The sequence below is a fragment of the Carya illinoinensis genome, chromosome 12 (assembly GCF_018687715.1).
Source record: "Carya illinoinensis cultivar Pawnee chromosome 12, C.illinoinensisPawnee_v1, whole genome shotgun sequence".
Classification (NCBI taxonomy): domain Eukaryota; kingdom Viridiplantae; phylum Streptophyta; class Magnoliopsida; order Fagales; family Juglandaceae; genus Carya; species Carya illinoinensis.
In genome coordinates, this window is record NC_056763.1 from 3527501 (window position 1) to 3551081 (window position 23581).

Below are 23581 nucleotides of genomic sequence, written 5' to 3' on the forward strand. Positions count from 1 at the left end.
TAAAAATCTAGTCCTAAATTGGGAGAAGTGTCATTTCATGGTTCAAGAAGGGATCGTGCTGGGCCATAGAGTGTCATCTAAAGGAATTGAGGTGGATCGAGCCAAAATTGCAACCATAGAGAAACTACCACCTCCAAAGAATGTGAAGGGAATCAGAAGTTTTCTGGGACATGCGGGATTTTATAGAAGATTTATCAAGGATTTTTCTAAACTCTCTAAACCTTTATGTAATCTTCTTGAGAAAAATTCTGTATTTGACTTTGATGTGGTTTGTTTGCAGGCTTTTAATGCACTCAAGGAGAAGCTAATTTTAGCACCAATTGTGATTGTGCCTGATTGGAGTCAACCTTTTGAAGTTATGTGCGATGCAAGTGACTTTGCAATTGGAGCAGTGTTGGGGCAGAGGCGAGACAAGCTGTTTAGAGCCATCTATTATGCAAGCCGGACATTGAATGAAGCTCAGTTGAATTATACGACAACTGAGAAGGAGATGCTTGCTGTGGTATTTGCTTGTGACAAATTTCGCTCTTACCTCATTGGGACAAAGGTGATAGTGTTCACTGATCATGTAGCACTTCACTATTTGTTTGGCAAGAAGGATGCTAAGTCAAGGCTAATTCGTTGGATCCTCCTTCTTCAAGAATTTGACTTGGAGATTCGAGACAAGAAGGGAAGTGAAAATTTAGTGGCTGACCATCTCTCTCGGTTAGAGCAAAAGGAAGAAAGACCAGATTCAGTGGTCCAAGAGGCATTCCCTGATGAGCAGTTGTTTGCATGTGAGATCAAGCTTCCGTGGTATGCTGATATTGTTAATTATCTAGCTTGTAAAGTTTTACCACTTGATCTTACTTACCATCAACGTAAGAAATTTTTGCATGATGTGAATCATTATCTTTGGGATGAGCCTTTGTTGTTCAAAAGATGCCCTGATCAAATCATTAGAAGATGTGTGCCTGAAGAAGAGATGCAAGACATCCTCCATCATTGCCATTCATCATCATATGGAGGACACTTTGGAGCCACCTGTACAGCAGCTAAGGTACTTCAAAGTGGGTTCTATTGGCCTTCTATTTTTCGTGATACTTACACTTTGGTGAAAACTTGTGACCGGTGCCAACGTATGAGAAATATTTCAAGGCGTCATGAGTTACCATTGAAAGGTATCTTAGAAGTTGAGTTGTTTGATGTTTGGGGAATAGATTTTATGGGACCTTTTCCTCCTTCTTTTGGTTTTGCTTATGTCTTATTAGCAGTTGACTATGTGTCAAAATGGGTGGAAGCAATTGCTACAATAACAAATGATGCAAAGGTAGTGCTCAAATTTCTGCACAAGAACATATTCACAAGATTTGGCACTCCACGAGCTATTATTAGTGATGAAGGGACTCACTTTTGCAACAAGTTGTTTGAGAATCTTCTGTCTAAATATGGTGTGAAGCACAAGATAGCACTTGCTTACCATCCTCAAACTAATGGTCAAGCTGAAATTTCAAATAGAGAGATCAAGAACATCCTTGAGAAGACGGTCAAAATCAATAGAAAGGATTGGGCGAAGAAGCTTGATGATGCTTTGTGGGCATACCGTACAGCCTTTAAAACACCTATCGGGATGTCTCCATACCGATTAGTGTTTGGAAAGGCATGTCATCTTCTTGTAGAGTTAGAGCATAGAGCTTATTTGGCTGTAAAAAAGTTTAATTTTGATTTGAAGGCATCAGGTAAAAAGCGACTTCTTCAATTGAATGAGATGGAAGAGTTCCGGAATGATGCATATGAGAATGCAAAGATCTATAAAGAAAGGACGAAGAAGTGGCATGACAAACAGATTCTTAGGCGAGAGTTTGCTCCAGGGCAACAAGTTTTACTTTTCAATTCACGACTCAAACTCTTTCCGGGAAAATTAAAATCAAGATGGATGTGTCCTTATACAATTCATGAGGTTTTCTCTTTTGGAGCAGTAGATTTGAAGGACAAGACAGGGAATATTTTCAGAGTTAATGGTCAAAGATTGAAGCACTACTATGGAGAGCAAATGGAGAGGAACTATGCATTTATTCCTCTTGGAGATCCTAATTGATGATCATTGAAAAGTCTGGCTGTAGACTTTAAAACAAGCGCTTATGGGAGGCAACCCATAGATCTTTCTTTCTTTCTTTCATTTATTTTCCTATCTTTATTTATTTAGTTTTAATAAATTGGTTTTTGATGCAGGGTTATTTAGCATGAATAAAGAGCTGGAAAATTTTAAAACCTCGGAAGGTTCACCATGAAACCAGGGAAGTTCCTTTATTTCTTCAATCCTTTTTATTTTTGCATCACAATGAGGACATTGTTTAGTTTAAGTTTGGGGGTGTAAACTCCTATAATCATTTGATCCTCTTGTTTTCTAAGTCTTGGGTTGTTGATGGGTTGTTTGATTCTCTTACCAAGCATGCATTGGAGTAAGATTGAATTCTCTATGACTCTAAAATTTGTGATTGAAGATGGTTTTGAGAAAAATTTTCAAAAATTTCTTTTATGTCAAGTGAAGTTTTGTGGGTACTTTGGTTTAAATCTTTGACCTTGAACACAATTGAGCACATAGTCGTTTTTCTCTTATTCCATTTTGCTTATGAAGAGAAGAAGTTGAATTAATTGAAAGAGGGAGGTTTGATTTTGCTTTGCTCTAGAATCCGTTGATGGGTCCTTGAGGCGAAATCCTAGTTGAGACCAAATATCAGAGAAATGATTTAGGCATTTCTTTGGCATAACCAAAAAGCTTTCCCAACCGTCCTAAATGTCATGCCATCATTACATGGTGTGTTTCCATAGTCAACCCCCTTGAGTCTTCATGAGCCTTTATTTATTCTTTGAACTACATAAACCATGCTAGCTCTAAGCCTGAAAAACAATGAATCTACCTTTGATAGTTTGAGAAAATACTTTGGTGGAGAGTTACATTTAAAAGAGAAAAATTGGTTTCATGATGAACCGTATTATCTTTGTTTAAAAAAAAAAAAAAAAGAAGAAGAAGAAGAAGAAGAAGAAAGGAAGTGACTGGAAAAAAAAAAAAAGAAGTAGAAGAAGAAGAAGAAAAGAAAAAGAAAAAGAAAAAGAAGTCGCTAAGCGGAGTGTGAATTTCCTCAGATTTTGTTAAGGGAGGTGTTGGTATTACATCAGTGATTACAGCAATAATAATGCCACAAGTATGAGCATATTGCCAAGAAATAGCTATGATTTGAATCATGTGAGTTTCTCTTTCAATGTTCTTTTCATTAAGTATTTTCCCAGTTTGATTTAATTTCCCATATCCAGTTCTTTCTTAACCCTCACCCTGTGGCCTATCATTACAACCTTATTAAAGACCTTTTGATCTCTGATTTTGGTGTCGACTACATTAGTGGAGAAGATTTCTGAATATTTGACTTATGGGGTTAAGTTTTAAGAGAATTCTTTTGATTTTGGTTGTTCTACTTTTATCTGAGTTTGCAGGTGGTTTGAGGTTAAATTGACTATATCACACACACACTCAAGGTCTTAGCTTTAGGTCGAAGTAAATGCTTAACTCTTGCTTGACAAATTGCAAAATTTTTTATTGATTTTCCTGCCATCTTTGATGTTAAAAGAGTAAGATACTAGAGATGAAATCTAAATTCATAAAAGTTTGGTGAGTGATGATACTTCTCTTTCGGGTCGAATCGATATTGCCTAAACTATCATTTGTTTTTCTTCTTGTTTGAGGACAAACAAAGTTGTAAGTTTGGGGGTATTTGATGACTTGCAAAAATTTCATATTGCAGATTTTACAAGCTCGCTCGAGCGGAGGCTTTTGGCCGCTCGAGTGAATTCAGGCAGATTCAAACGCTTGACTACCGCTCGACAGGGAGCTCGAGCGGGTTGCTGAAAAACAAAGATCGCTCAAGCAGAGACATTGGCCGCTCGAGCGAAATCAGGCAAAGTCGAATGCTCGATGTGCGCTCGATAGGACGCTCGAGCGAAATCAGACAGAGTCGAACGTTCAATGCGTGCTCGACACCCCGCTCGAGCGAACATCGTATTTTGACAGATTTTAGGTTTTCCGCCGTGAGACCATATAAAAGCAATTTTTTCACTTAAAGCCAGGAGTTTTGACTGGAGAACACTTCTTGGGAGAGAAAAACATAGCTAGAGGGATTCAAATCATCTGTTTTTGGAGAGGGAATTCCAATTATTGCACGTACGTTGGAAACATACACGGAGCACGGACGGGAGAAAAGCGTTGAATTGTTCCCTTGAGCTTTTGACGACGAGTTGCGGCTGCAAGGAGGATTTTTCAGTGTTTATTTTCTTCCCATCTTCTCAGAACAATTATGGTGAATTCGTTTATGTTGAATTCCATTTCTAGCATGAGCTAAATTTTCTTCATTCTAGGAAAACGATGTAACCTATTTCCGAACTATGCTTGATTGTCTATGCTAATTTAATGCAATTCTCTCTTTGTTTATCTGATTTATTCTGAATTTATTACTTCTAATTAACTGGCCATTGATTAGATGATAAGTAATCTTGTGATTTGCTATCGAAAGAGGGAATCATAGGGTAAATCTTGGATATTTCAGCATAGGTAAGTATAGAGATCGAAAGATTTGTATGAACCTATGTAGTAATTAAATCATTGGTCTTATTGCGTTCTTGATTATTGAATTTGCATATTCTTGTGTGAATTGATAACCAAGAGTCAATTCCAATTGACTATCGAAAGAGGCTTTTGGATGAATTAGAGATTTGCTAATAGACAAAAGAGATTTAAATTAAATTAGCTGGATGAGAAAAGCATAGTGAAGAAGTAGGTGAAATCGATTTCCTAGAAGTTTTCTTCCCATTAATTTGATCTTCGAACGTCAGTGTTATTTCCTTTGCATATTTTTCTTTGAGTTGATTTAGTTTAAATTGCAACTAAAATAATCTTAGTGATTCCTCTAGATAAAATCAAGTTTAGTATAATTTTGGTATTTGACAAACGTAAGGTACTAATCCCTGAGGACGATATTCTTCTTATTACTTTACTATAAAACTACGATACTGTGCACTTGCAATTTTGCACCGGTCAGAGATGTTATGGGAACTAGCTCGGCAATAATGCAAACAAGAAAAGTGAAGTGATCTTTGCCGTCCATCTTGTAATTGTAATACATACCATATAAGTTATATCAATATTTTGGTTGAGAATATAACTTATCAAAAAAATTCAAGGTCGAGAATATAAAGATTTGTCATTGAACAATTACCATAATTTATAGTGCAAGGTATAATAGACCCACAACTGGAGTTACTTTTGCTCTAAAAAATGATTACACCTAGGAGAGGAAGTTCGGGAAGTGCGTTCTTTCTTTATCTTTTTATTTTATTTTTAAATTTGGCGATTATTAGTCCTACCTTTTGAATTTCTTTGTCACGCTTTTTCACAAAACATCTCTAACTTTTATCAGCTCTACCATATGGTTTGGTACTGAAATTCAAGTCCGAAGGTGAGGTGTATTTTATTTGTGATGTTTTATTTCTTGTTCTACAACTTGGTATGAGTGTGCCGAAATGTAAAGTTCATGATGGGAAGCAAGGCAAGCCTACTCTTAAAGATCCTTTGCAAGTTCCATATGGGCCAATTACAAGATCGAGAGCCAAGAAGATCAAGGAAGCAATGCAAGGATTAGTACAAACCACTTGGGAAGAAGCTAGCAAGAGCCCAACACTCAAGATGGGCTTGAAAGAAGAAGAACCAGCTTTGATCCACTTGATCCAAGTTGTGGAAGACTTGACTTAGAAATATGGCCTTTAGATATTAAGGTTTTCAATTTGTTTAAAGGATTTTTAGTATTAGTTTTGAATAAGTGGGCTTGAGGATGCTTAACCCACATATGTCTTACTTATTTGAAATAGGGTTTAGAAGTACTGTAGCATGACACTGTTCACGCTACAGTACCCGCGGCTACTGTTCACCAAGGGCATTTTTAAGAGAAAGGGTCTCAAACTTTAGTCTAGGGTTTTATCATATTTTGGGGAGGGTATTTAAAGGATTTAGCAGCCATTTCAAGGCAGACATTATTTTATTTCGAATTTTAATTGTGAGTGAGTTTTCTCCTCTTGTTCTTAATTGAACTCTTGAATTTATCAAAGTTAAATCACAACCTTTGTAGCGTTCCTCCTCGTAATTTGGGTTCTTGAAACGGGATTTCAACGGGTCTAGATTTTGATATAATCTAGGTTCTTGAAACGAGTTCTCAACGGGTCTAAATTCTCCATCCATAGACTTGAGTTTGGCATTCTTGGGTAAGTTTTCAAATTGATTGTGGGTTCAAGGGATTCTCTTCCCGCGGGTTCATATCATTTGGTATTAGAGCAAGGTTTCCATTCAGGTCTAATTCTATCTTTTGTTTATTGCATCTTTAATTCTAGAGCTTCATTGTTCTAAGGTTCCAAAAAAAAAACAAAAAAAAAAGTGTAGAAATTCGTTTTTCCTAGGGCTGCGAAAATTTTCACCATTTAGGGTTGAAATTTCTATGGTTTCATTGATTCCCATCTATTTCCTTGCCAATTTTTATGTGTTTGAATTCAATTGTTTGATTATCCCAATTGAATATTTCTGTTTGTGGATGAATTGTTGAGAAAAGAAAAGAAAAGAAAAGAAAAGAAAAGAAAAGAAAGGAAAAGAAAAGAAAAGAAAAGAAAGGAAAAACAAAAATCGTCAAGAAAAAAAAAAGTGTAGAAAAAACCAAAAATTTTTTCTTGAGCCTTTCATCATTGGGGTTGTGCATCCTTCATTATAGTTGGTATCTTGTGTTACAGTCACTCTTCCATTCGTATAATTTCCATGATTCTCATGTCGTTTCTTTCCTTCCGTGTTTCTCTTGTTCTTGTTTCTTGGATCTAATTGCTAGTTGGGATTAAACAAGGTTGCTTTGTCTTGATTGAGTTCAATTAGTTCTGAAAGAACTTGAGTGGGAAAACTCGAGGTAAAAGGCAAGAGAGTGTGAGATTATTATCGAAAAAAAAAAGCCAATTCAGAGTGAAACACGAGTGGAGTGCCATCATTTGAGTGTAAACACGTAAGGGAGCATGTGAGGTCCTTTCTTTTTCTGCTAACATTTTATTTTTGCTGCACATTATAATGTCTCACCGCAGTGGCTCATCACCCAAGGGGACAGCAGATAACTCATTTGTGTTGCAAGCCATGCAACAATAGTTTGAGCGGATGAACATGCTATTGGGACAAATGGAGGATAGGATGAATCAACAACAAGTAGAGATTAGAAATTTGCAAGATGGGAGAAATCAGAGGCGACGTGAGCCTAGGGTTGAAACTGCATATGAGAATGAAGGAGATGATGAGGATGAGGAAGACCTAACATCTGAAATTGGGTTGGGTAGACATAGAGGAGTTAGGCGTGAAAGAGGATTTGAGGAGAACCTAGGGGGTCGGGATGGTGTCGATAGAGACTTGGGGAGCATCAAAATGACAATACCATCTTTCCAAGGTAGAACTGACCCAGAGGTTTATCTAGAGTGGGAGAAAAAAATAGATTTGGTATTTGATTGTCATAATTACTCTGAGGAGAAGAAAGTAAAGTTGGCAGTAATTGAATTCACTAATTATGCTATTATTTGGTGGGATCAATTAGTGACCACTAGGAGGAGGAATCATGAGAGGCCTATAGAGACATGGGGAGAGTTGAAAGCTCTCATGAGGCGGAGATTTGTACCTAGTCACTACTATAGGGACCTTTATTAAAAGCTCCAAAATCTTACACAGGGGTCTAGGAGTGTGGAGGATTACCATAAGGAGATGGAGGTGGCTATGATTCAGGCTAATGTAGAGGAGGACCGAGAGGCCACCATGGCTAGATTTTTGAGTGGTTTGAATCGAAATATAGCCAATGTGGTTGAATTGCAACATTATGTGGAGATCGAGGACATGGTGCACATGGCTATGAAGGTGGAGAGGCAATTAAAGAGAAAAGGGACAGCAAGGTACACTTCGGTTTCTAGCACTACTTGGAAATCAAAGTGGGATAGGAATGATCCTGCTGAAGCAAAAAGAAAGATCGAACAACCTAAGGGCAAAGATGAGGGACCTAGCAGCAAAGCCAAGGTAGAATCTCAAACTTCAAGGAATAGAGATATTAAATATTTTAAGTGTTTGGGTTCAGGGCACATTGCTTCTCAATGTCCAAATAGGCGAGTGATGATTATGCGTGACAATGGGGAGGTGATGACTGAGAGTAAGGATGATCGTGATGGAGTGCCCAAGTTGGTTGATGCTAGTGATGACGAAGGAGTGATATACGCTGTGAGTGAGTCTCTTGTTGCTAGATGTGCTCTCAACACACACATTAAGGTGGATGATGCCGAGCAACAGAGAGAGAACATTTTCCATACTAGATGTCACGTCAACAACAAAGTATGTAGTATGATCATTGATGGAGGGAGTTGTACTAATGTGGCTAGCACTACTTTGGTTGAGAAATTGAATTTACCAACCTTAAAACACTCTAGACCATACAAATTGCAGTGGTTGAATGATTGTGGGGAAGTTAGGGTGGATAGACAAGTGTTAGTTCCTTTTTCAATTGGGAGGTATCAGGATGAGGTGCTTTGTGATGTTGTGCCTATGCATGCTGGCCATATTTTGTTGGGGAGGCCGTGGTAGTATGATAGGAGGGTGACACATGATGGGTTCAAAAACATATACAGCTTTGTAAAGGAGGGCAAAATAATCAAGCTTGCTCCTTTAACTCCAAGCCAGGTCTATGAAGACCAACTAAAACTGAAAAGTGAGGTTGCTCAGAAAAGAAAGAGTGAAAGTGAGAGTGATCAAAAAAAGAAAGAGTGAAAATGAGAGTGATCAAAAAAGAATAAGTGAAAAAGAGATTGAGCAGAAAAGAAAGAGTGATAGTGAAAATGAGCACAAAAAAAAGAGTGAAAAAGAAAGTAGAGATGTGGCTGAGAGTAGAGAAAAAAGAGTAGAGCCACGAGAGAAAAAAAAGAGAGTCTGTAGAGAGGAAAGGAAAGACAAAAGTGAGTTTCTATGCCAGAGAGAGTGAGGTTAAGAGGGCTTTCTTCGCAGATCGCCCTATGATTTTTCTTGTCTATAAAGAGTCTTATCTTACTCTTGATGACACTCACCAGTCTCTTCCTAGTTTGGCTATTTCCTTGTTGCAGGAGTTTGATTATGTATTCCCAGAGGAGATGCCTAATGAGTTGCCACCCATTAGAGGCATTGAGCATCAGATTGATTTTGTACCTGGAGCTGCTATTCCAAACCGACCAGCCTATAGGAGTAATCTAGAGGAGACAAAGGAGCTTCAGAGGCAAGTTGTGGACTTGGTGAGCAAGGGGTACGTGAGGGAGAGCATGAGCCCATGTGCAGTACCAGTGCTATTAGTGCCAAAGAAGGATGGGACATGGAGAATGTGTGTTGATTGCAGGGCGGTCAACAATATTACGGTAAAGTATCGGCATCCCATACCTAGATTAGACGATATGCTTGATCAATTGCATGGTTCTTGTCTTTTTAGTAAAATTGATCTTAAAAGTGGGTACCATCAAATTAGAATGAAAGAGGGTGATGAATGGAAAACTGTTTTTAAGACCAAGTATGGCCTTTATGAATGGTTGGTTATGCCATTTGGACTTACAAATGCGCCCAGTACTTTCATGAGATTGATGAACCATGTCCTATGTGCATTCATTGGCAAGTTTGTGGTTGTGTATTTTGATGATATCCTAGTGTACAACAAGGACTTAAATGAGCATATTGAGCATTTGAGATGTGTGTTTAATGTGTTGAGATGTGAAAAGTTGTATGCTAATTTCAAGAAATGTACCTTTTGCATGGAAAGAGTTGTTTTTCTTGGATATGTTGTTAGTACAAAGGGTATTGAGGTGGATGAAGAGAAAGTCAAGGCCATCAAGGAGTGGCCAACGCCAAAGAGCATCACTGAGGTAAGAAGCTTTCATGGCTTAGCAAGCTTTTATCGGCGTTTTGTTAAAGACTTTAGCACCATTGCTGCACCACTCACTGAAATCATTAAAAAGAATGTCGGGTTTCATTGGGGGGTTACTCAAGAGAATGCTTTTGCCACCATTAAAGAAAGGTTGTGCTCTGCACCTGTGCTAGCATTACCTGATTTTAACAAAGTTTTTGAGATTGAATGTGATGCCTCAGGTATAGGGATTGGAGCTGTTTTGATGCAGGATAGGCGGCCCATAGCCTTCTTCAGTGAAAAGTTAAGTGGGGCCTCACTCAATTACCCTACTTATGACAAAGAGCTTTATGCTCTTGTTCGTGCATTGGAGACTTGGCAGCACTACCTATGGCCTAGGGAATTTGTGATCCACATCGATCATGAATTATTGAAGCATCTCAAGGGTCAAGGTAAGTTGAATAAAAGGCATGCTCGTTGGATGGAATACATTGAGACATTTCCATATGTCATCTGTTACAAGCAAGGTAAGGAGAACATTGTTGCTGATGCTTTATCTCGAAGGTATGTACTTCTTACTTCTATGAGTACTAAGATGCTTGGGTTTGAATATGTGAAAGACCTATATGCCGATGACGCTGACTTCTCTAATGTGTACATGGCATGTGATAAGGCGGCATTTGGTAAGTTTTACAAGCATGAGGGTTACTTGTTTAAAGAAAACAAACTTTGTGTGCCAAGTTGTTCTATGCGTGAATTACTAGTGCGTGAGGCACATGGTGGGGGATTAATGGGACACTTTGGTGTCAAGAAGACTTTGGATATTTTGCATGAACATTTCTTTTGGCCTAAGATGAAGAGAGATGTCACTCGCATTTGTGGCAGATGCATTACATGTAGGAAGGCCAAATCTAAAGTGTTGCCACATGGGTTGTATACACCCTTACCCGTTCCTAGTGAACCATAGGTCGACATATCTATGGATTTTGTTTTGGGGCTACCTAGGACAAAAAGGGATAGAGATTCTATTTTTGTGGTTGTGGATAGATTTAGTAAGATGGCACATTTCATTCCATGCCATAAAATAGATGATGCCACAAACATAGCTGACTTGTTTTTCAGGGAGATAGTACGACTCCATGGTGTTCCCAGGAGTATTGTTTCTGATAGGGATGTTAAATTCCTTAGCTACTTTTGGAAGGTGTTGTGGGGGAAATTGGGTACCAAGCTCTTATTTTCCACTCCTTGTCATCCGCAGACTGATGGTTAGACTGAAGTAGTTAATAGGACCTTAACTCAGCTTTTACGCATTGTTGTTCATAAGAATTTAAAAACTTGGGAGGATTGTTTGCCATTCATAGAGTTTGCATATAATAGGACCATGCATACTACTACTTCATATTCTCCTTTTGAAATTGTTTATGGATTCAATCCGCTTACCCCTTTAGATTTGATGCCTTTACCGATTGATGGCAGGAGTAACTTGGATGGACAAAAGAAGGCGGAGTTGGTGAAGTCACTCCATGAGAGGGTACGGCTTCAAATTGCGCAAAAGAATGAAAGGGTTGCTTCCCAAGCCAATAAAGGGCGAAGGCGTGTCATCTTTGAACCTGGAGATTGGGTTTGGGTTCACATGCGCAAAGAAAGATTCCCAGTTCATCGGAGGACTAAGTTGCATCCTCGAGGAGATGGACCTTTCCAAATCCTTGAGAAAATTAATGACAATGCCTATAAATTGGATCTCCCAGGTGAGTATAATGTGTCTGCTACCTTCAATGTTTCTGATCTTTCTCCTTTTGATGTAGGTGAAGATTCGAGGTCGAATCCTTTTGAGGAGAGGGGGAATGATGGGAAGCAAGGCAAGCCTACTCTTAAAGATCCTTTGCAAGTTCCATATGGGCCAATTACAAGATCGAGAGCCAAGAAGATCAAGGAAACAATGCAAGGATTAGTACAAACCACTTGGGAAGAAGCTAGCAAGAGCCCAACACTCAAGATGGGCTTGAAAGAAGAAGAACCAGCTTTGATCCACTTGATCCAAGTTGTGGAAGACTTGACTTAGAAATATGGCCTTTAGATATTAAGGTTTTCAATTTGTTTAAAGGATTTTTAGTATTAGTTTTGAATAAGTGGGCTTGAGGATGCTTAACCCACATATGTCTTACTTATTTGAAATAGGGTTTAGAAGTACTGTAGCATGACACTGTTCACGCTACAGTACCCGCGGCTACTGTTCACCAAGGGCATTTTTAAGAGAAAGGGTCTCAAACTTTAGTCTAGGGTTTTATCATATTTTGGGGAGGGTATTTAAAGGATTTAGCAGCCATTTCAAGGCAGACATTATTTTATTTCGAATTTTAATTGTGAGTGAGTTTTCTCCTCTTGTTCTTAATTGAACTCTTGAATTTATCAAAGGTAAATCACAACCTTTGTAGCGTTCCTCCTCGTAATTTGGGTTCTTGAAACGGGATTTCAACGGGTCTAGATTTTGATATAATCTAGGTTCTTGAAACGAGTTCTCAACGGGTCTAAATTCTCCATCCATAGACTTGAGTTTGGCATTCTTGGGTAAGTTTTCAAATTGATTGTGGGTTCAAGGGATTCTCTTCCCGCGGGTTCATATCAGTTCATGACTTCATGCTGTATAGCTTTCTCTGTCCCTTATTGGACGAATATGTATTGAATTGCTCTATGTTCTGTGCAGACAACATTTCTATACTAAAGAGAAAAGATACTAATATCACAGAGTTTATATAAATGTCAACTAGTAATCTGATGACATTTATGCGTATCTTCTGTTTCATATAAGTTTCAAGTCGTCTATCCTAACATAGCTAACATGCACGGGTTGTTGGAGTTGCTAATCTTGGACCTTTTGGGCACTTCCTGTATATAACTCCGGACAAAATTTTCAAGGGCAAGAGGGATTCAAAAACAGTAGCATTTTTTTTAGTCAGATGAAATAAGAGGGACAGTATTGACCTCAACTTTTGTAGTGAATGAAGGTCGTGTTTTTGGCATGGACATGGATAAAATGGCTGTACTTGATTTATTGCAGACTCGAGAATCATGGAAAAAGGGGAAGAACACTTAGCTCCGCTAACACCATCTAGCTCAAATCTCCCAACCACGGTGTGTTATATTTTTTAAAAACTTGTATGACTACGTTGGGTTGATATCTATGCAAAACAGTACATGAATAACTTGTGTAATAACATGTTAGGGCATAACGTCAACTTCTGTAAGCTTCAGAAATTACATGCACATGCACGGTTACTATGGGGAACTTCCGACGTGGTCACCTCTAATGCAACAGCCAGATGGCTACCAATATCCATGCAATATTCAACATGTGATACAAATTTATTGTTGAATTTTTATAAATTTTTTGTTTTATTTTTAAGATTAATGTCATGTACATTTTTAAATATTTAACTTCTTGTTTTTAGCCCAATGATGGTTACCCAACTCCTGTTATGACTACTGCATCCGCCGCAAGCGAAAGAGGTGATATAGAAGACTCCTCTCCCAATTGGGCTGAAACTGATTGCCCATCTACCTCCGCTAGAGTTGAAGAAAGCAACAAAGATAGACCCAAGGATTCGATTGAAACTGAGGATGGAATAAACGAGGCAAGTGACTCACTCAAAAATGAGTAGCACTAAAGCTATCCCAAGTGCAGGAGGATGTCGTGTAATAATTAGGAATAAATTCCTAGATCGTCTGCTCAGGGAAAGTTACTTAAAAATCAAACTCGTTGAAAAAGGTGAAACAAAGAGAAAATAAAATGATGGTATGTGCAATGGATGGAAAAGGGTACTAGTCATGGACTAGATTCATGTTTTTAGATTTTGATTGTCGGATTGGAATGTAAAGGACTAATAGATTAAACTCAGAAATTAATAAAACTAAATTAAGAATTAAACTAAATTAGGAAGTAATTGATAAAACATGGACTGAAAATTGAAAAGCCCCAAATTCAATGTTCTAGGGTTCATCATTATATTCAATTCACAAATTCTCAAATTAAACCACCGTAATTGTAATCACTACTAAAATGAAAGCTTAACGAAACGATAAAAATAAATAACATGAATTAAATGAATAACAAATAAATTACTCAAATGTCTAAATCAAAATTCTCTAAAATAATTCAGAAACTCAAAACTGAAATGAAATAACAAGTAGGGAATTGAAAAGATCAAGCCAGTTGAATGGAGATGAAGATTCAAAGCGGTGGAGAAGGCTGAGCTGCAGTGGCAATTGGACCCCTCAAGGAGTTCTTCAATCTGCTGCAGTGTGAGTGAATGATCCAGTGGAAATTGTGTAGCTGTGTGAATGGTCGATTGAATGAATCCTCCTCTCCGAATATGAACGAAAATCAAAGGAAAAATGAATTCTAAGTGTTTCTCTACTCAAAACCGAGTTTTCCAGCCCAAGAGTCGTCCTAAGATGTAAAAAAAACATATATATACTCTGATGGCGGAATAAACCCTGGTCTGTAAAAATGCGATCTTCGCTCGAGCGGAGTGTCGAGCGAACATCGAGCGTTCGACTCCACTTGAATTCGCTCGAGCGGCCAAATCAAAAACTTGACTCACTCAAAAATGAGTAGCACTAAAGCTATCCCAAGTGCAGGAGGATGTCGTGTAATAATTAGGAATAAATTCCTAGATCGTCTCCTCATGGAAAGTTACTTAAAAATCAAACTCGTTGAAAAAGGTGAAACAAAGAGAAAATAAAATGATGGTATGTGCAATAGATGGAAAAGGGTACTAGTCATGGACTAGATTCATGTTTTTAGATTTTGATTGTCGGATTGGAATGTAAAGGACTAATAGATTAAACTCAGAAATTAATAAAACTAAATTAAGAATTAAACTAAATTAGGAAGTAATTGATAAAACATGCACTGAAAATTGAAAAGCCCTAAATTCAATGTTCTAGGGTTCATCATTATATTCAATTCACAAATTCTCAAATTAAACCACCGTAATTGTAATCACTGCTAAAATGAAAGCTTAACGAAACGATAAAAATAAATAACATGAATTAAATGAATAACAAATAAATTACTCAAATGTCTAAATCAAAATTCTCTAAAATAATTCAGAAACTCAAAACTGAAATGAAATAGCAAGTAGGGAATTGAAAAGATCAAGCCAGTTGAATGGAGATGAAGATTCGAAGCGGTGGAGGAGGCTGAGCTGCAGTGGCAATTGGACCCCTCAAGGAGTTCTTCAATCTGCTGCAGTGTGAGTGAATGATCCAGTGGAAATTGTGTAGCTGTGTGAATGATGGATTGAATGAATCCTCCTCTCCAAATCTGAACGAAAATCAAAGGAAAAATGAATTCTAAGTGTTTCTCTACTCAAAACCGAGTTTTCCAGCCCAAGAGTTGTCCTAAGATGTGAAAAAAACATATATATACTCTGACGGCGGAATAAACCCTGATCTGTAAAAATGCGATATTCGCTCAAGCGAAGTGTCGAGCGAATATCGAGCGTTCGACTCTGCCTGAATTCGCTCGAGCGATCTCTTTTCCCTCATCTCACTTGAGCCCACTGTCGAGCGGAAGTCGAGCGTTTGAATCTGCCTGACTTCGCTCGAGCGGCCAGAAGCCGCCGCTCGAGCGAATTGTACCATAATCCATATTAATCAACAGTTGATAAAATTAGAGCAGATATTCATACTTTTAATCAATTAAAATCACAACTTTGATTTATTCATTTTTTCATATAAAACCAATGATAAAGTAATGAAAGAATTAATATATATTGGTTCCAAAAGCATTAAAAATGCAATAATTCAACTCAATCAGCAGGTCAGTTAGATGATGAGGTTGGTGGTGACACGATTGAGAAGCCCAAGCCGAAGATGGAGTTTAATTCTTTTGAAGAAGTAATGACTTATTACAAGCAGTATGCTAAGAATATTGGGTTTGGGGTGACGACAAGAAGGACTGAGAAGGGAGATGATGGGACTGTCAGATATGCCACCCTCGGCTGTGCCCGTGGTGGGAAAGCCCGTAATAGGACGTTGAATGTTGCCAGGCCACGGCCGATAGGAAAAACGGAGTGTAAGTCAAAGATTAATGTCTTAAAGGTAGATGGAAAGTATCAGTTGACAACAGTTAATAACATTCATAACCACGGCCTCAGTCCAAAAAAATCCCGTTTCTTTCAATGTAACAGAGAAGTTAGTGACTCTGTAAAAAGAGTCTTAGATACAAATGATCTAGCTGGAATCCGAATGAATAAGAGTTTTGGATCTCTTGTCGTTGGCGCGGGAGGTTTCGAAAACCTACCGTTTTTGGAAAAGGATTATCGGAATTACATCGATAAGGCTAGACATTTACGACTTGGCGCTGGTGGTGCTGGAGCCCTTCGAGAATATTTTTTACGGATGCAATACAAGAATCCTGGGTTCTTTGCGTCGATGGATTTAGATGACGACGGGAGGTTAAAGAATGTCTTTTGGGCAGACCCCCGTAGTAGGGCAGCCTATGAAGATTTCGGTGATGTGGTTACATTCGACACCACAAATCTGACGAATAGATATGGGATGCCATTCGCACCATTTGTTGGTGTAAACCACCACGGCCAGTCAATTCTTTTGGGAGCAGGATTGATATCCTGTGAGGATACGGCAACGTTTGTGTGGTTATTCAAGACCTGGTTACAGTGTACGGATGGTATAGCTCCTAGAGCTATTATCACAGATCAGGACAGAGCAATGAAGAATGCTATTGCTATTGTCTTTCCACAGAGTCGACATCGATTTTGTTTGTGGCATATACTCAAAAAAGTCCCTGAAAAGCTTTCTTCCTATTCTGCCTACAAAAGTGGGATGAAAAATGCTTTGATGAAATGCGTGTATGACACCCAAAATGTTGAAGAGTTTGAAAGTTCTTGGGAGCAATTAATCAGCACTTACAAGTTGGAGGAGAATGCTTGGTTGAAAAGTTCATACACTGAGCTCAAGCATTGGGTACCGGCATTCTTAAAAGATTCTTTTTGGGCGGGGATGAGTACAACGCAGCGAAGCGAGAGCATGAATGCTTTTTTTGATGGTTATGTTCACGCGAAGACAAACTTGAAAGAGTTTGTCGACCAGTTTGACAATGCATTGAAGAAGAAAATTGAAAATGAAAATAACGCTGACTTTCACTCATTTAGCGTGACCATTCCCTGCATATCTAGATCTCCGATCGAAAAGAAGTTTCAAGAATTATACATGAATTCAAAATTCAGGGAAGTCCAGCGAGAACTGCAATGTCTAATATATTTGAGCCCATAATTACTTAAGAGAGATGGTGGTGTCAAGACGTATCTTATAGAGGATGAAGTTCATGTGGAAGACTTCACTAAGCTAGTTACATTTTCAGTGGACTTTAGTGATGTGGAAACAGCTGGAAAGTGTTCGTGTGGGCTATTTGAGATGAGGGGAATACTGTGCAGGCATATTTTGGTTGTTTTTAAATGTAATGGTATAAAAGTTTTGCCAAATCAGTATATTTTAGACAGATGGAGGAAGGACATTAAGAGGAGGTACACGTTAATCGACAGCAGCTATGCCGAAGGGGCTCAGCGAGCAGATGCTAACAGATATTCTACTCTATTGAATATATGTTATAAGATGATTACTCACGCTGCGGGTTCAAAGAAACATACAGAGGATGCAACACAGAAGTTGTATTCAATGATTGAGTTATATAGTGAGAACCAAGAACCTCCATCAAGAACATGCACGGGTTCCAATAACCCTCCGTCGATACCGAATGCAACTACATGTGCGGGTTCAGATAAAGTACTCAGTCCGCTGGTAGTAAGAGGGAAAGGCAGACCACCATCTCTAAGGAGAGCATCGACCATGGAAAAAGAGATAAGGAAAGTTAAGGCGAAGGCCAAGAATGCAACAGTCAAGGGAAAACGTAAACAAGTACTTCACTATGATACTTACAAATAAATATACTTCTTAATTTGGTTTTATAAGTTATTAATGCATTGTTTCTACATGTGTTATGTTACTTGTTTTATTTTAGAGAGATGAAGGAGATACACCATTGCCGGACACTTGCAGAAATTTATTTGGCCCGTCAGATAAAGATATTTGTGATGTTGGATTGTCGCAGGTATATGAGCTTGTAGATCTAAGTATTGTTTAATGTGCTAGGTTATTTGAGAAAAATTATCTTTTTCGACAATTTTTAAACGTTTGTTATGCTATGATGACCAGCTTGTTGAAGACAGCTCAATTCTTGAAAAATGTCGAACCCAGCGCCAAGAATCAATGATCGGCAATCAAGAAATGGTAATATTTCTACATTTATTTAAGAAGTAGTAATATTGATGTAATATGGTTACTTAAGGTGTGGCAACACATATTACTCCTTGCAGATGTTCTTTGGGTTGGATGAATCACAACCGGTGGATGGTAGGTGATTTTTAGGCTTTTCATTGGTAACAAGTGAAGTTGGTACTTAGCATGCTTCGGCCACTTGAAAGAGTTTTTCTGCGTTTAATATGCACATTCTTAATTTAAAGTATTGTAAGAACTTAATTTAATTGATAGAATCTTAGATGAGATCAGAAATTTGTAAATAAGAATGATTATTTATACATATTAGGTTATTAGTTTCACTAAAAATATTTATGGGATTTTGAGAAATTGGATTATGAAAGGAAGCATAAATATTGAGGTATGTAATGGTTGGAGAATAGCAAATTTCATAATATATTTTTTGTGCTTGGGAGCCATTATAGTGATTATTATTGCGACAGTTTGGATTATGTAATTTTTCTAAGTTGTAATTTGTTTTATGTTGTGCAGATACTGATTCATGACTCCACCACGGCCAGCAGTATACGACATTTACATATACAAATTCCCACAGCCAGCATTCACTAAGTAAATGTAATTGTATAAAAGGTTATTATTGTTGCTTGGGGGAAATCCTGTTTGAAAAGTAGTAGAGTAAAAGGTTGTAGTGGAAGAATGTCTATTAGAAGGATACGACAAGTGAATTGTAATGTCGGATTAGAGTTTTGAAAACTTGGGATGTTTATTCACTAACTTGTGTAATGAATTTACATGAGGTTATTAATCCGAATGACTTTAAATATGGGAGAATATTATTGTTGCAATCTAATTTCTAGGCTAACAACAGTATTCTTTCCAGGATGCATTTTCGGGTTCTAAATTGGAAAATGTTTCTATATAAATTAGATAGAACACAAAATATTGCAAATATTCATAATAAATTCCCAATATTGCAAGAATCATTTCCCAATACAAAATAACTTCAACATATTCTTCACTAAAAAACTGCAAGGATTCTATCTTTTCCCAACACTTACAAACTTGGGATGTTTCACAAAACATCTAACATCCATCCCATTAAAGGTATTCCCTGTTAATAACAAAACATCTAGTTACTGTACCATATTCTATCATCCCATCCATCCCATGTATCATTTCCATTCCAACGAGCAAAACAGTCAAGAAAATGCAAAAGTGGGCATGGTAAGGGTAGTCGTTTCAAGTTCCCTTGTACATGATTCACAAGTTTCACTAACATATAATAAACATTACATACACAGCAGCACCTAAATTCTAACACATATATGAAATTACTTATGCACCACCAAGAAATATGCTACAACAAATGCTAAAGCCCAAAACCCACGGACTAATGTGCGTGCAAGTCTAACTTCAGCTTCACGTACAATAGCCACCAACTCCTTCAATAACTCCTCATTTCTATTGGATAGTACAAACTCGAATTCGTCTACTCTTTTACGCAAATCAATAACGAGCTTTTCAATATCATTCACTAACATCTTCAGCTCTTTCTCCTTGCTGCAAAATTCAGTGTCAATTTCTGGACGGTCTGACATCTCGTATTCATGGCCCTCTACCCATTTGAAATACTTACAATATGGTAAGCCCTGTGATTTTGTACACATTTCTTCCAAAAATGTTAGATGAACATCACATCAAACACAATGATTTAAGTAAAAGCTGAATTTAGTTACCTCTTTGTTGTACTTTGGGCAACTTTGAGAATCTCAGTTGGGCTTCAATCTCACAGAAGCATAATGGATGACCCATCTTTTGTTTGGCAAAAGAGGAAGAAGCACAAATTGTCATGGATGATTACATATTCTTATATTAATCCAATGCCACGAAAAATGTTGTCAGGAAAATAGAACACCCTCTGCCCTTATGATTTATTCATTAAGGTCGTGCATCTATGAAAGAAACTTTCCTAATATGTATCTCTTTAACACTTATGAACTAAAACTTATGGAAGCTAAAAGCTGGAATTTTCCAGTTAATAGCAAAAGGCTTTACATGTAACTAAGATGAAAAATCAGTATATGCCATGCATCTTTTTGAAATGGGCTTCACAATCTTACTAGTTGGGAAAAAAATAAAAATTATTCCACCAAAACTTCATTTTTTCTAAATTAAACTTGGGTTAAGTTTCATTTAGAAGATCTTGAGTGAGTGAGTGAGTGAGTGAGTGAGAGACAGATAATTTTCAAACCAGAAACTAATTGACTAAATTCTAACATTGTGTGTATTTCCAATTGTTCTTCATGATCATGTTTAGCACTAGGAATTAAGCAACAACATATATTTCCTGCATCTAGACCCCATGCCAGCTTGGTTTATGTATTAACTAAAAAGGAATGGAAAATTGGAAATCTGTTCATTCCAAAGAAAAGAAAACGTTTGGTACCAATATAAAAGAGGCATACTTGCACAGGCACATAGGAGTTGATGGTACCAATATTAAACATGGAAGTAGTAAGAAGGCATTTTTTTTTTTTAAGTGTACTAAGAAGGCATCTATCATGTCCTAAGCAAATACATTCAATCTCTGCATAACTCACTCAGCTGATCCTATATGAAATAGTGTACATTTGTCTACATTGAAGATTATAAAAGGGTTCGCTCTACATTTATTTCAGGCATCTTTGAAACAGTACTTCAAGAATCATGAATGTGAACAATTTTGGCACCTTAGCATCCATTACCAATAAATTAAATTTCTGTTAGAATCTGTAAGCACTTTGGGTCAAAACAAATGACCCAAAAGTCCACAATGTAGAAAAATCTCCCACTCTTCAGACTTCCCACCCCATGACTTAATATTTCATTCTTTACGGTGTTCATATCTACCTAGGTTTCTTTCCCAAAACAATTACCATCAAATCAAGACATGATGACTTCCATGCAAAGAATACCACTAGAATAGAAGAGCAAGAACAAGAGACACATGCTTTCCTGAACATTTATAACTGAAGGGAAAAAACAGTAGGCATTTATATACTAATATGTCAACACTCCGCTTATCTTTTTCCTAACACCAAAGCAGGACAAAATGAATCCAGCCACTTTGTATAATTTTCCAGGTATTTAAAGAATTTTTTTTTATAGGTATCGAGGTCCCAAAATAAATTATAAGACCGAATAGTTAGTGACACTATTTCCAGCTTTTCTCAGCAGCCAAGCAGACAATTCGCTTCCAAAATTAAAAAGGGAGTAAAACACGAACAAACCCATTTCAAAGCATGCAGCAAACACTTGAGTCCTTTAAATCATTCAAAAAATCTAATATCAGGCTATAAGATTTATGAATTCTAGTAAAACACGAACAAACCCATTTCAAAGCATGCAGCAAACACTTGTGTCCTTTAAATTAGCCTAAAAATCTAATATCAGGCTATGAGATTTATGAATTCTAGTAAAACACGAACAAACCCATTTCAAAGCATGCAGCAAACACTTGAGTCCTTTAAATCAGCCTAAAAATCTAATATCAGGCTATAAGATTTATGACTTCTAGGACTTCTTCAGCACAAATCAAACACCATTCCAACCCAAAATTACATTGACCAGCTTCTCTTTCGAGAGAGAGACAAGAAATAATACGCATATATGTGTGTGTGTATATATATATATATATATATATAGAGAGAGAGAGAGAGAGAGAGAGAGAGAGAGAGAGAGAGAGAGAGAGAGAGAGAGAGAGAGAGAGAGAGAGAGAGAGAGAGAGAGAGAGAGACAATCCCAAGATGAAATGACTCACCGTGAGGGTTTCCGATCTGAAATTATGGCTGAAATGGTTGAGCCACTTTCACAAGATCGTTCGTCTGATTTCAATTTACACAAAATGCTACGTGAAGGGGGGAAGGCAGGATGAGGAAAGGGGGAAGCACACGACTGCACCTTTTGCACCTGCCCTAATTTCATTCGGGTTCTGTTCCTGAAGTGGGGAAGGCAAGATGAGGAAAGGGGGTTCTGTTCTGTTCCCACCCGGCACGACGCACGGTTCTGTTCTGTTCCCACCCGGCATGACGCACCGTTTCATTAAAAATGCCACGTGGAACTCGGGTAAGCGGCGGGTACCCCAAGCCATGTGCAAATATCATTTTCGTAAATAAAATCATTATCTCAAAACAGTTCTTATAAACCATTAGGAAAAATACTAATAATAATAAATAAAAAAAGTAAAAATAATAATTCTAAACCCTAATTTATGACAAGTATGTTACAATCTCCCGTCTTTAAAAGGAATCTCGTCCTTGAGATGAAATGTACTCCAATTCATTTTAGAATGTGTCTCGTTTATTTTCAGAGATGAGATGAGGTGAAATGAGATGAGTTGAATAAAATATTATTAGAATATATTATTTTTATATTGAGATTTGAAAAAGTTGTATTGAGATTTGAAAGTTGAATTATTTATTTTATTTTGTATGGGAATTTGAAAAAATTATAATGATTAAGATGAGATGAGATGAGATGAAAGTTTTATGAAAGTGAACACGTCATAAATTCTAGGGGAATCGTGTGCTACTAACTTTGACAAAAAATTCCTCTTAACGAAATATCAGATATAAAAGATCTCATAAATAAATAAAAATCAATCTTTATTAAAATAATTAAAATATGAATGAGGGTTTGTGAAAGCACATATTAAAAAAAAAACAATCAAGTCTCATGTGCTTAATAAATAAAATAAAAATCATAAAACGAGCATGTCATAATCTACCTAGGCATCTACCTAGGAGTCGGCCTCATATCCTTGATTCAAACCTTGTCCAACAGCTCCATCTTCACAAAGATCATCAACTGCAACCACATCACCAAGAGAAAGAGCAAACACTCTGGCTGGTTTTGTAGCCCTCTACCCACTTCCTTTAGCTAAAACTAGTGTGTTATTTTTCAAGCAATCTCGAGCCGTATGGTTGGGCTCTCCACATTTGAAGCAAGCATTCTAGCCTTGAAAACAGTTTCTCAGTTGCATCCTTCCACAAGTCTTGCAAACTGGGTAGGACTAACTACTGTGAGATGGCCTTAACAGTAGTTTGGAGTAGGCTTTTTGTTGCAATAAGGCTCTTGTCGTGTCTGTTGGCGTTCCTTCTAATTAAATAGCTCTGTGTTCACCCTCATGTCTTCTTCTACCAAAGTGACTTGAGTAACCAAGTTAGTGAAATTACAAATCTTGAGTGGTATAAGACTACTTTAAATCTTCAGATGCAGTCCCCGCTCGAGTTTCTATGCTTTCCTCACTTCATCCAAATCAAGTAATTGCAAAACTTCACAATGCCACAAAATGTTGCAACATA

General features: G+C 37.4%; 1 protein-coding gene across 1 annotated transcript; it reads left to right on the plus strand.

The window, feature by feature from the left end:
- The first annotated feature begins 15815 nt into the window (after nt 1-15815).
- On the plus strand, nt 15816-18784 carry LOC122289208 (protein FAR1-RELATED SEQUENCE 5-like). The gene is made up of 6 exons (XM_043096188.1): nt 15816-17117; nt 17247-17879; nt 17983-18072; nt 18177-18251; nt 18338-18374; nt 18771-18784. The coding sequence occupies exons 1-6, from the start codon at nt 15816-15818 to the stop codon at nt 18782-18784; spliced, it is 2151 nt and encodes a 716-aa protein (XP_042952122.1).
- The last annotated feature ends 4797 nt before the right edge of the window (nt 18785-23581 follow it).

What these genes read in the sequence shown, in the direction of transcription:
- LOC122289208 (XM_043096188.1), top strand. Translation starts at nt 15,816, where the DNA reads ATGGAGTTTAATTCTTTTGAAGAAGTAATGACTTATTACAAGCAGTAT. An exon ending in GTGATGTTGGATTGTCGCAG is followed by an intron (nt 18,073 to 18,176) that starts GTATATGAGCTT and finishes TATGATGACCAG; the next exon opens with CTTGTTGAAGACAGCTCAAT. An exon ending in TGATCGGCAATCAAGAAATG is followed by an intron (nt 18,252 to 18,337) that starts GTAATATTTCTA and finishes TACTCCTTGCAG; the next exon opens with ATGTTCTTTGGGTTGGATGA.